This window comes from Eurypyga helias, unplaced genomic scaffold (assembly GCF_000690775.1).
Source record: "Eurypyga helias isolate BGI_N326 unplaced genomic scaffold, ASM69077v1 scaffold32409, whole genome shotgun sequence".
Lineage (NCBI taxonomy): Eukaryota > Metazoa > Chordata > Aves > Eurypygiformes > Eurypygidae > Eurypyga > Eurypyga helias.
The window spans coordinates 1-12584 of NW_010271939.1; the positions used below are offsets into that span (position 1 = coordinate 1).

Genomic DNA, 12584 nt, shown 5'->3' on the forward strand with positions numbered 1-12584 from the left:
GGCGGCGGCGGGCCTAGTCACGTTCAGCAACCGCGCCTGCCCCTCGCCTCTTGGTCTTTTGACCTGCCCTGGTGGGGTCTCACCGGGGCTGTCCTCTGCGTGCACTTGCAGGTGTCGGAAAGTCTTCGCTGGTTCACCTCTTGTGCCATAACCAGGTGTTGGGGAACCCGTCCTGGACAGTGGGCTGCTCGGTGGATGTTCGAGTAGGTGATGTGCCGGCCTCTTGGTAGCCCTAGCCCAAAGCGTAAGGGAAGGCACGGGCTTTCACTTCTTTTTCTTCTTTTCAACACTTACCGCCTCAGAAGGAGGTGTGTTCTGATGTTCTGTTTCACCGTAAGGGTAGTCTTTCGAGGCAAACCCTATTAAACGTGAGCCAAGCCCCTGTGCCAGCGAGCGTTGACTTTACAAGGTTGCGGAAAGCAAACGTGTTTGCCATTCCTAACGCCGCTCCTTGCTGCAGCGGCCACCGGTGCGTTACGAGGCGCCGAGCGGCCGGTTGGAGTCGGAAGGCACAGAGCTAAAGCCCACCTCTCGGGGAAACGGTCAACGCACAGCTAAATTGTCAGCCAAAAATATTGGGGAAAAACAATTTGGTCGTCTAATTTGAGGGTACTGACCGTGACCGTAGGGTTGCTTCTCCTCCTCTCTGCTCATTGCAGGACCTGCTGTCAGAGGAATGAGGATATTCCTCTAGCAGTTTTTTGACCCAGCCTACAAGCCTCATGGGATAGTGATAAATGCTTTCTTCCTTCATCATTTTTGCTGCATTCTCCTTGAAATGCATTGCCGTAGGTTAGGAATATTTGTCCGAAATTTGGAGAATGAAACACGGCAATCCTCTTTGACTGTGGAGCAAAACTACCAGGGGCAAAATTGATCCATTCAGTTGAGATGTCAATGAGAATTTGGGGGGGAAAAAGATGTGGTCCATTGGAATGTGGCATGGTCACCTGTGCTAATATTCTTGCAGTACTACCATGTGAGTTTTAACAACTATAAGGAGTCATGACCTTATTTTTACAGCTGCTTTAGCAATATGCTATTTCTAAGCACATCGTGAGGCGTTAGATTTGTTAATACTGAGGTGGAAAGGATATTCCCTGCTGACTCACCAAGCTCCATCTCATATATAAGAACTCTGGTATCCAGTGGCCGCTACTTCTCTCATTCCATCTCTCGTTGCTTGAGAGATTTGAAATGGTGGCAACATGAGAATTTACAAATTTCTGTCCAAGTGCAATAATCCTTTCATCTGAACGTGTAACTGTTGTGTGGATTAACCCCTGGTGCTGTGGTTACATACAATGTGAATCTTTCATCAGATCCATGACTATAAAGAAGGGACCCCGGAAGAGAAGACCTACTACATTGAGCTGTGGGATGTTGGAGGTTCAGTGGGTAGTGCCACTAGTGTGAAAAGCACACGAGCAGTATTTTATAACTTGCTGAATGGTAAGTTTGTTTGGTGTAAATCTGGTTTTATTGCTATTTCTGTTATGACCAGTCTCTCGCTCCCGGGGCAGGATTCCTTTAAGTCTGGCAGAGGGTTATATTATTCTCTCCTCTGATTTCAGTACAGTTATACAGAAAAAAAACCTGATACTATTTGTAGGCAGGATTTTATGGATTCAGTTTTGAACTGGAAAGCTATTTTAGGCAAACCTGTGCAGATGAGCTTCATCAGCCTTTCCCTTCAGTCTTATGCAGCGGGCGCAGCGAGGAGTCCTTGAAGTTGCAGAGGGGTCCCTTCCAGCTACACTTGCAGACATAAAGGTTGCCTTCACCTTTCCAGGCCCGATATACACACAGAAGTATGATTTATATTTTCTTGTCTGATCAGTTCCAAAACCTACAGTAGGGAAATAATTATTTGAATTTATATGAACTTTCATAATTGTATCCTACGCTGGCAAATTTCAGCTGTTCTCCCATCAAATTGCAATATGCTGGTAACCATCTTGCCTCTGCTCATTTAATTTGCCAAATTATTTTTTAATGATTGAATCTTGCAACTTACTGTAGATAGAAAGTAGTATTTTACGCCTTCTGTTGCGATACTGACCTAAAGGCCTAGTAGTTCACCTCTGCCACTAATAAGAGCAAATAAGGGATTATAAACTTAATAATGCAGTATTTAATTTGTTACCTTCTGGCATCCAAGGGTAATTCACAAAAAATAGATGTATACCAGATTAACAACTGCTTCTGAAAATCTGCCTTAAATATTCTGCTTGGTTCTCATTTCTTGTTCCCAATCATTTCAGGGCTTTTCAGTAATATGTTTAGCCATACAGTAAACATTTTTGCTCTGTGATTATGTAACTGGTTATTTCTTCCCCCTTTCCTGGAAGAAAAACTCTGTGTACGTACCTCTTGCTTATATTGTTAACCAGACCCCTGTAAATAAGGTTTGAGTTGTGTCCTCAAAGCAAGCCTCTGGAATATGAAAAAAAAAAAAAAGGTATTTCTTTGTGACACCAAATCCACAGCGTGCCAGCGGGTGTGGGTCAGAGTTGGAAACATCCTAGAACAGACCATTAGGAGATGAAATCTTCAACTTCTGTGTCTAAATTATAATTGATGACATTATTAAAATAGAGTTATTTATCTCCACTGCCCAAAATAGGCAGCTTGCATATGAAAACTGTTGATTTGAGTAGTTAGCCTTGGCTCTGGTTTCTTTCATTAGATTAATTCCTTCATTAGAGCTTGTCTCACAAATTGCCTGTGGTTTGACCTGACGTAAGAGAAGATGAATCCATTCCTTCAGCCTGACTGCTTGTGCTTTTTGGCCTTGCCAGTGGTCTGAAAACCTGAGATCAAAGGACAGCTAACGCCTGGTTGTGGCAGCATGTGTGCGGGCTGTCGACGAGGCCCAGTTGTTGCCAAGGCTGGGTATGGTTCGCTTTTGGTTTGACCACACATCTTGGGCTCCAGTGTCCCCACGGCTGGTGTGTGGACTGTGAGAGCCTAGGACAGTGGCGAGGCAGTAAGGCTGTGGCTTGCAGACTTCAGTGGGGAAGGAACGTTTCCTGGAGTAGCCACTGGTCCTGCCTCCCCTTTTTTGATGTTGACATAGCCCTTTTCTGCTGGTGCAACTGGCTGTAAGTTCTCCATGAAGCAGATAAGGGAACTGACCAATCAAAACATAACTGAGGAAGAGTGTCTGGAGATGGAAAGGGTTTCCTGAAGATTGTGTAGCATTGCTTCCGAATCTGTTGCCGGAGGCCAAGTTGCATTTTATCAGGCTTTTTCTCCCTGCACTGGGGATGGACGTGCAGTTGAGTTGCCTTTTTATGTTGTTATTGAGATAAATGCTTTGAAACAGGCTATGGTTGTGATATGCTGGGAACTCTCATAGGGGAGTGTGTGCACAGTCCTGTGGGGTAGTGGAGAATGTTCGTGGAAATTTGGTTTGTTCACAGTGTGTACAGTGGGTGGCACCTTTGGGAGTTAAGGTGAAGGATTAATTTAATGTTTTCCCCTTCTGTGAGCTGTACAGTGTGTTGAGAACAAATCCTGGTGACGGTGAGGAGTATAATTCCATTTTGCCCTTGAATTATGATGTTTTGAAGTCTGGAGGAAGTGAGAACATTCCACAGGTTGCAGAAGGTGTGAATAAATAGAAGAACTTTGCTAGCAGGAGCTGGTGATTGAGTTAGGAGCTGTGGTTATCAGAAGTGGGTGTCTGTTAATAGCACAGTTAGGAAGTTTGACTGGCTGTTTTCCTATCTCAGAATTTACATTTTGAAGGATCACGGTAATGAAAAATGCTAGAAGCTTAATCTTAAATACATGAAGTCTTACTAATTCGTGTTTCTACCAGCCACTTGGTGGACAGTGAAAGTTTAGCAGAGTCTGGTTTCCCCTTTGGATACCTCCGCAAGAATGTAGCATTAGTTCTGGAAAATGGAGGAAAGCAATAGTGCTTTCGAAACTCTCTGCAGCAAAGAAAACAACCTTCAGACTTCTTAGGTGCTGTGACACAAAAAAAAAAAAAAAAAATAGTTATGTTTACCAATTAGGTAAACCAGAAAAAGGCTAAATTCTGTGCTGCAGTAATACAGAGTTGCAGTATCATTAGGACTAGACAGAGCAGAGTTGGGGAATGCCTGCAAGCCTCTCGCAGATTAAACCCTGGGGTGGCTGTTCATTTCCTCCTTTCATGAGATTTTTCTCTTGGCTTTTATCCAATTCCTGATAAGCAGCTCCAAAAAACCTGTTGCATCCTCTTATTTTCAGCCTCACTCATTCACTGTAATTGAACCGGTTTTATTTCCCTTTCCTCATTCTGAGATATCTGGGAACCTACAGATGTCATATATTTTTCTCCTTATCTTAACAAAATGACATTAAATAATATCTTGCTGATTTCTCTTTCACTTTAGGGATAGTTTTAGTACATGACTTAACCAACAAGAAATCATCCCAGAATTTGTATCGCTGGTCTTTGGAAGCACTGAACAGGGATGTCGCTCCAACAGGAGTTCTCGTAACAAATGGGTGAGTGAATATTGTACGAGCAGGGTTAAGACCCCGTAATTCCAAGCTGTTAGGGAAGTCTTTGTTTATCCCTAAGGCTACGGGAGGTGCACACAAAATTAGATGTGGCTGGACTTCTAAGAAAGAAAGAAAAGAATTGGGGGGAGTGGGTATCAGAGAAGATCGCTGTTCTTTTTGTTTTACACTGCCAGTCAGGCCATTCTGCCACTAGATTCCCAAAGTGTATAGCAGAGACCTGGCCTTATGGGAGGACGTTCACTGCGTCCTTCCTTTGTCTGAGGCCACTGTGGGAGCGGGTCTAGCCCCTGATACCCGAAGACTTGTGTGTCTGTACTGAGACATACAAAGCTCTCCTTTTACAGGAAGCGTTGTGGGATGACAGGTCTCTGTTTCAAAACGCTTTCCCTCCATGCAACAAGTCTAAGTTCACTTAATTATTTTTTGGTTTGGGCAGTGGGGGAATTATTTCAGGAGTGTGGCTAAGAACGAGCTTAGAGAGTTCTGTTTAAACAACATGTTCATAATTAGCTTTCCAACATCTTGCCAAGTGTTTCCTCTTGTATCTCCATGCTTTTGTTATACATGTAGTCAAGGAGGTTTTAAGATCATGGATGAACCTCACACATGAGCAGGGAAGCAATAATAAGTGGTAGCTCTTTGTGGGAAGAATATCAATTGTTCATCTGCCTGTGCTGGTACACAGGTGTTGCTGTAGAAGCATGGGAGAAGGGAAGGAGGATTTACACTATATAAACTGCAAATGTATCCATTTTCCCCACATACAGGTTTTCCACAATTGTTTTGATTTTCAAAAGCTGAACTTCTGTCAGGGACAGATGCTCAGCCATTAGCAATTGCTTGGTCAAGTTGTTGCTGTTGGTTGTAAAATTACTTTCTAGAAATCTTGGTTCAGGTACAAATGAAAGACAAGTGTGAGGGGAATGACTGGAGCTTGGATTTGTGATGTCATTTAATTGTAATATTTATTTTCTAAAGCCTGCATTTGATCCTTAGTCATATCTGAATCAAAGCTTGTTGAAATTCAGCTTGTAGTGGCCAACTTTACTGGAATGTAGAAGAATTAGTAACTTGCCACCACAGAATTGTTATTGCAGCCCTCGTTGATCTAGGGTGGAAAGAGGTAGTGTTTCACAGCTGTGATTTATTTCATTCTTCATCCTTAAAAAGCATATACGTGCAGGAACTTTGGATGTTCAGAGATACCAGATCCCGTGCTGAGAAGAACTCCAGCTTGTGGTTTCTTTTCTCTTTCCTTTCGGTCCCTGTGTAGTGACTTAGATGCAGAAGCTCTTTTTTAATTTGCAGATACAGCACATTCTCACTTAGATGAATAATGACCCTTAATCAATAGATGACCGTTATTTGAAAAGGACAGGGGAGCTGATGGCACACCTGTGCCCACTTACATGACCATCGCTTCACTCAAAATTGTCTTTGTTTCCCCCATCAGTGACTATGACCGTGAACAGTTTGCTGACAACCAGATTCCACTGCTGGTAATAGGAACTAAGTTGGATCAGATCCCAGAAACTAAGCGGAATGAAGTTTTGACCAGAACAGCTTTTTTGGCTGAGGATTTCAATGCTGAAGAGATAAATTTGGTCAGTATCCTTGTCACCGGTGTTTTTTTCTTTTATATGGGTGTGATTCTGATTTTTAGTAAGTAAACATGTTACAAAAATCGGGCCTTTGGAGATGTTCTCAGTAATGCTGGAGTCATGCACATTTTGATTGGCTGTTCTCCTTGCCTGATGAAACGATCTGTTGCACTATAGGGAGGGATAGGGGGTGTTAGATAAGGTCACTGAAGCTTAGAAGTGGTGGTTGGGAGTTAAGTTTTCTCTTCCCTGTTCTTAGTTCTGACACAGACTACCTTTGAATGAAACATCAAGATCACTTTTATTTATATATATGTGTATATACAATGTGTATGTATGTATAAAAATATACTTGTGCTGTGTGAATGCTTGTATGTGCACACGCATGCACAATCTCTTGTAACTGTATAAATTATTAGCTGACTGTATAGCTGGTGGCAGAAAGAAGACGTGGAGTGCGTAGGGGGGGCGTGCTCAGACTTCTACGATTTATTCACAGAACAGAAATTGGCCTTTTCTCCCAAATGACTGTGGAGCAGAAATAAGGAGATATACAGTGTTTTCCCTAGCTGATTGCATGTGTCAGGGGAAAGGGTGTGTTGTTTTCCATGTATTCCTTGCATTGATTTCCTTGTGCTTGGTTTGATGTTGTCTTCTGTGTGTTCTAGGATTGTACCAATCCTCGTTACCTGGCTGCAGGTTCATCCAATGCTGTCAAGTTAAGCAGGTTTTTTGATAAGGTAAGTCAAGTCAATTAAATTGTTTCATCACGTGGCATATGCACTAATAATCATAGACTCTTTTAGGTTGGAAAAGACCTTTAAGACCATCAAGTCCAACCGTTAACCTAATACTGCCAACTCCACAACTAAACCATGTCCCTTAAGTGCCTCATCCACACGTCTCTTAAATCCCTGCAGGGATGGTAACTCAACCACCTCCGTGGGCAGCACCTTCCAATGCCTGACAGCCCTTTTGTTGAAGAAAGTTTTCATAATATCCAGTCTAAACCTCCCCTGGCACAACCTGAGGCTGTTTTCTCGTGTCCTGTCACTTGGGAGAAGAGACCAACCCCCCTTCTCTGCACCCTCCTTTCAGGGAGTTGTAGGGAGCAATAAGGTCTCCCCTGGGCCTCCTCTTCTCCAGGCTGAACCCTCCCCGCTCCCTCAGCTGCTCGGCACAGGACTTGTGCTCCAGACCCTTCCCCAGCTCCGTTCGCTTCTCTGGACATGATCCAGCACCTCAGTGTCTTTCGACATTGGATTTGAGGTGCAGCCTCAACCAGTGCCCAGCACAAGGGGACAATGGCTTCCCTGATCCTGCTGTCCACACTGTTCCTGATGCAGGCCAGGATGCTGTTGGCCTTCCTGGCCACCTGGGCACACTGCTGGCTCATAGTCAGCTGCTGTTGACCACCCCTCCTCCCCCCCCAGGTCCTTTCCTGCCTGACAGCTTTCCAGCCCCTCGTCCCCAGGCCTGTAGCATTGCAGGGGGTTGTTGTGGCCCAAGTGCAGGACCCAGAACTTGGCCTTGTTGAACCTCACACAATTGGCCTCAGCACGTCGATCCAGCCTGGATCTGGATACAGCCCAGGATACAGTTGGTTTTCAATCGTACTTCGATTCTTGGATTGATGGTGCTGCCCCTGTAGGTATCCTTCAGCACAGACAGTTTGTGCATCATTCTCAGAGGGTGAGTCAGGCTACCTCAAGCATCACCAATGCCATGGGAAAACTCAGAACCACTGGAGTTGTTACACACCTGCAGAACGAGCTCTTGCTGGTGCTCAGAACTGCTACACCTGCAGAGAGGGGTGGGAATAACTGATCCGATGCAGTAAGAAGTCCCCCACATCATCACCACCAGTACTAAAGAGGGCTAACTAAATGAAATGTGTAGAAGTTGAGGATAACACAGCTTTACAAGAATGGCTGGAGGTGGCAACTCCTTCTGTGTTTAATAGAGCTTTGCACTTACAGCTCTCTAAACCTGGAGCAGGGGACATGGGTTGAGACCTGGTCCACTTTAGCCGTGAGTTTCAGTGCTCACGTGTGAAGTGTTGATTGGAATCTGAGATTACGCTTATGCTGTGCCAGCTAAGACCATTCTCTCTTTCTCCCAGGTCATAGAGAAGAGATACTTCTTAAGAGATGGCAATCAGGTTTGTCATTTTTCCTCCTTTTTTGTTCTGTTTCTCCCTACGTTATGGGAACTGCTGACAGAGTTCTCTGTAAAACATGGCGTTCATGTTACTTAAATGTTAATCTACGCTGGTAATGTAGTTTTTGAAGCTGTGAGAGCACAGCTGGTTTGGATAGACAGGAAAAAGGCTGACTTGTCAGCTGAAATATTTGGCTGTAATGTGATTGGCAGTGAAATAATTAGGTGTGCTCACGTAGTAGAAGTTCCAAGGGTGAGGTAAAATGGGCAAATATGATTTCTTTCAGATCTGTCAGCATCAGGCTGCTTGGTTGCAGATTTAGGCCAGAGATGCTGTTCTGAAGGTCGATGAAAAGGCGTGTTTTGCCCAGCTGGGACTAGCGTTTGGTTTTGTACGAGTCCTTTTTATAGGACCAGTAGAACCACAAGGAAAACGGCAGGACAATACCAGCTTCTGAGTCACTCCTAAATGGCTGAATTAGCTGTTTTCCGTGCAGTTGGTGACAAACTCTTCTGGTTGGGGCAGCCCCACTTCAGCCTTTTGTGTCCTGCAGTACGCGGGTTGTAGCGATGTCCTGCTTGTCGTGTCTGGGAGGTGCTTGCAAATCACCATGAGTAGCACCACTGAAGTACCATCGACTGTATCATTAGAGGTAGCTGTGCTGATAGCCCCTCAGGGAGAGCGGGGAGGGGGAAATAGTCACAAATGACACAATGCTTCCTTTCTTGGAGCATTTTTTTAATGCCTTTTTAAAACAAATGTGCTTTTTCCTCTTTCTGTTCTGCATGATGCTTGGGTTTTTTCCTCCCCTCCTCCCCATATTCTAGTGAAAGGAAGTCTCCCTTTCGTGGGGAGAATAGCTTCGTGAAGAAACCTGCTTGTGTGCTGGTTGTCTTTGATGCATGATGCAAGCTTTTTATTTATCTGATCATTTTTAGTGACTAGCCAGGGACTAATTTTGTATTCCTTATGGTTGCATGCCAAAGATTACAGCCTTCTGATTACTTTTATTTGCCTGACTGAAAACAGCTCAAAAGCTTGAAAGAAATCTTAAGTAGGGGACAGTTGCATGTAAGGAGGCGAAATTCAAATGGGAACTGGAGATTTCATTGTAACCTCTCAGTGTTGTTATTTGAAATGATCTACTTAACGTAAATCTTACAAATGTGTTTGTGGGTTTTCTACAATAGGTCTCTTCGATCGCTCGTATTTTGAGGTATTTCCATTATAGATTTCACAGGATGAAAAGAATGATAAGTTTCAAATTGTTTGAAGCGATGACTTTGATCAGATCTCTGATAAATAAATAATTGTTACTCTTAATTAGTGACTTTGATATAAAAAATGCTAATGCAGATAAGTTTTTAGCCATGGTGTGCTGCTACTTTTTAGTCACAATGATTGCATTTTTCCTTCTCTAATTCCCAAAGCAGTGTTGATGAGACAAACTTTGTGCAAAATCTGCCTGATTTTCCCCCCCCCCCCCCGCCTTAGAGGTGATTGCTTTTCAGAGATGAACAAAACAGTTCCTGAATGAATACCTTGCAGATCTGTTTGAGTTCTGGGCCTGAAAACCCTAACCAAATTTAAACTGTGTGGTGTGGTTTTTTTTTTTTAAGTGGATGTTTATTTTGAATAAGCTCTTTAGCTTTCGTCAGTTTACCAATGAAGTGTGTAACCTAAGCAATCTACTTGGTATTGTAAATTCCATTTTCAGCCCATGCCATCCGTACGTGCGCACGTTCTCCTGGTGTCACCTGTAGTGCTTGGTTGACACCTTCCCTTTTAATGCACTCTATTTTCCAATGAGAGTGTTTTGGGAGGGTGTGTTTACTGTGTCTGCTCTTTCTGCTTGTATGTAGTTAGATATCTAAAAGTTATGATGGACTGTAAGCAAATAGTTCTATGATGCCACCGATAGGACAGACGTCTACAAGATTAGAAAGCGGCGTACCTCCTTCTGCGGGGGATTCACAGTGCATCGGATTGCACATCTGTTTGAAGTACCCTTAAGCTAGAGGAGCTTCTGATGGTTTCAAGTCGATTTGGTTTGTGAGCACTCATTGCCAGGGTGTGGGCAGTGTCTGCAGATTATCTGCAGAAGCAGGAGTGCTAATCCTTTGAATTGCTGCAGCCATTTCTGTTCTGATGGTTTTCTTGAAACTTTCAGCAGTTGATCAGACTGTCCATTCAGCTACCAGCGAAGTGCTGCTGTCTCCAGGTAGAAGGCATAGGGAATCAACAGCTCTTTACTAGTGCTTGGTAGTACTGTTTCATAGTTTTAAAAGTGAATGGAGGAGAAATTCTTGTATGCCTTTGAACCTGGGGGGAAATACGGACTTTGCAGTCTGTAGGTTTAGGACTTGCCCAAGAAATTAAGGCTTTCATTGTAACCTTTGCCAAAAAGCCTCTAGGAGCCCCATGGAACGAATGAAGCATACTCAGGTTTTGCATCTTTTTTAATGGATGGTGCTCCTCTAGCAGTAAGCTGAAGCATTTTAGTTCTGATTCCGGAGATGGCGTGGAAGAGGAAGGCATTGTTGTGGTTGGCTTGGTACGGCCACTCGAATGTGGCCTAGGGGGAGCTCGTGCTGATTCTGACATGATGACTTATCCTTCCTGTCTCTAGATTCCTGGCTTCTCTGAAAGGAAAAGGTTTGGAGGAGGAACACTGAAGAGCCTTCATTATGACTGAATGCTGAAGAAGTGGAAGATGACTTCTCTGAGTTCCTAACAACATTCCCATTCTGACTGGATGCTCCCAGACAATAATGCTTACGTCAGGCAGAGTAAAACAACACTGTGCCATGGCCAGGTAGACTGCTGAAGCTACTTTGTCTGGAAAAGACTTGGGGAAGAATTTCCAAAAAACCTAATCTGAAACCTAAGAGTGTTTCTTAGGATTTCAGGCTGTCTAGATATATGGGAACACCTGGGGAAAGTGTGCAATAAATTGAATGCCTCTCTCACTTCTGTGGGGAACTTCATCTTACATAGCACATATATGTGACATCTTTGTCTCCATTTTGGAAAACACACGGACAGTCTTTGCGATGAATTACATTCGTCTTACCTCTCAAGGAAAGGTGACACTGGGCAAGCTTCTCCCTTACAGTAAAGTGAACAGACAAGTGAGCAAAATGTAAGAATGGGTAAGGAGGGGACTGGAAAATAATAAATGCCTTCATTAAATGAATGGGGTTGTCTCACCTGGAACATACTGTTCAGCCCAATTCTAAAGGGATAAAAGAAATAGGCAGGAGATGAAAAAAGATTTGAAGCCTTAAAAAGAGAATCATGAGTAGGAAACAAGTGGGATTAATTCTGCTGCTTAGATTAAAATTGTTTACTTTGAAGAGGACAAAGTGAATCAGGTACTTCTGTTTATCTTTTCATAATTGAGTGTGGTCTTGTTCTTAATCTTAGATTAAAAGGCAGTGCATTGAAAGCTGATAGAAGAAGTATGGGTTTATACAGTGCTTATTTGGAACAAATGTGACATGGTCTTACTGAGCCTGAGAGCTTAGCGGATTCAGAAAACATGAAATGCAAGAGCATCCTCTGAATTAGAATGGGTAGAAATTTAAAAGGGATATAAAGCCCTGTAAAAAGTAGTAACTGAGCATGATAAGAAGGAAAGTTCTGCAATAGGGACGTTTCCTTTTCGTTTTTGGTACTAAGGATAAGGGAGGCTTGACCTGGTCTGATCTACTGTGCAAGCTGTTGTCTTCCTAAATACCCCATTCTCTGCAGCATGGTTTCTCACCTCCCTGTAATTATATGGCGTGGTAAAAGCCTGATTTATGGCAGTTTCTTCTTTCCCTTCCTTCCTTCCTCACAGTTAACTCTCTAATGGTTAAGCCTCTAGCAAAGGCTAACTAAGAGCTGGATTTAGATATAAATACAGATGAATAATAAATGTGCATTGGAGGAAGGGAAATGCTGGTGTGAAATTGACAGCAAGCAGAGTTCTGCAGTCTCCAGATCACATCTGCCCGCGGCTTTTCTCTAGCAGCTACTTGGAAATAAATGGAAAACTGCCTATTGCCACTAATCAGGCACAAAAATGACAGCTAGGTGCACCAGTCATGCTTATTAAAAATATGGTTACTTTGCTTTTCCTTAGGCTATTTCCAGAAAGGTCTTGGAACATTTGCAAACAGGAGTGCAATGCGTTTTTAGATGACTGTACTAGGTTATTAGTTTACACTTACTTCACAACGAGGTGTTGTGGTTTGACCCCAGCCGACAACTGAGCACCACACAGACGCTCGCTCACTCCCACGCAGAGGACAGGGGGA

At 43.4% G+C, this 12584-nt stretch overlaps 1 protein-coding gene across 1 annotated transcript; it reads left to right on the top strand.

The window, feature by feature from the left end:
* Positions 1-62: 62 nt before the first annotated feature.
* On the top strand, positions 63-11727 carry RABL3 (RAB, member of RAS oncogene family-like 3; the record flags this gene model as incomplete). Its single annotated transcript, XM_010158975.1, has 7 exons — positions 63-203; positions 1323-1452; positions 4389-4503; positions 5975-6125; positions 6791-6862; positions 8245-8283; positions 10913-11727. Coding segments are annotated over 7 exons (714 nt in total), but the record flags the coding sequence as incomplete, so codon positions are not given.
* Positions 11728-12584: the final 857 nt, after the last annotated feature.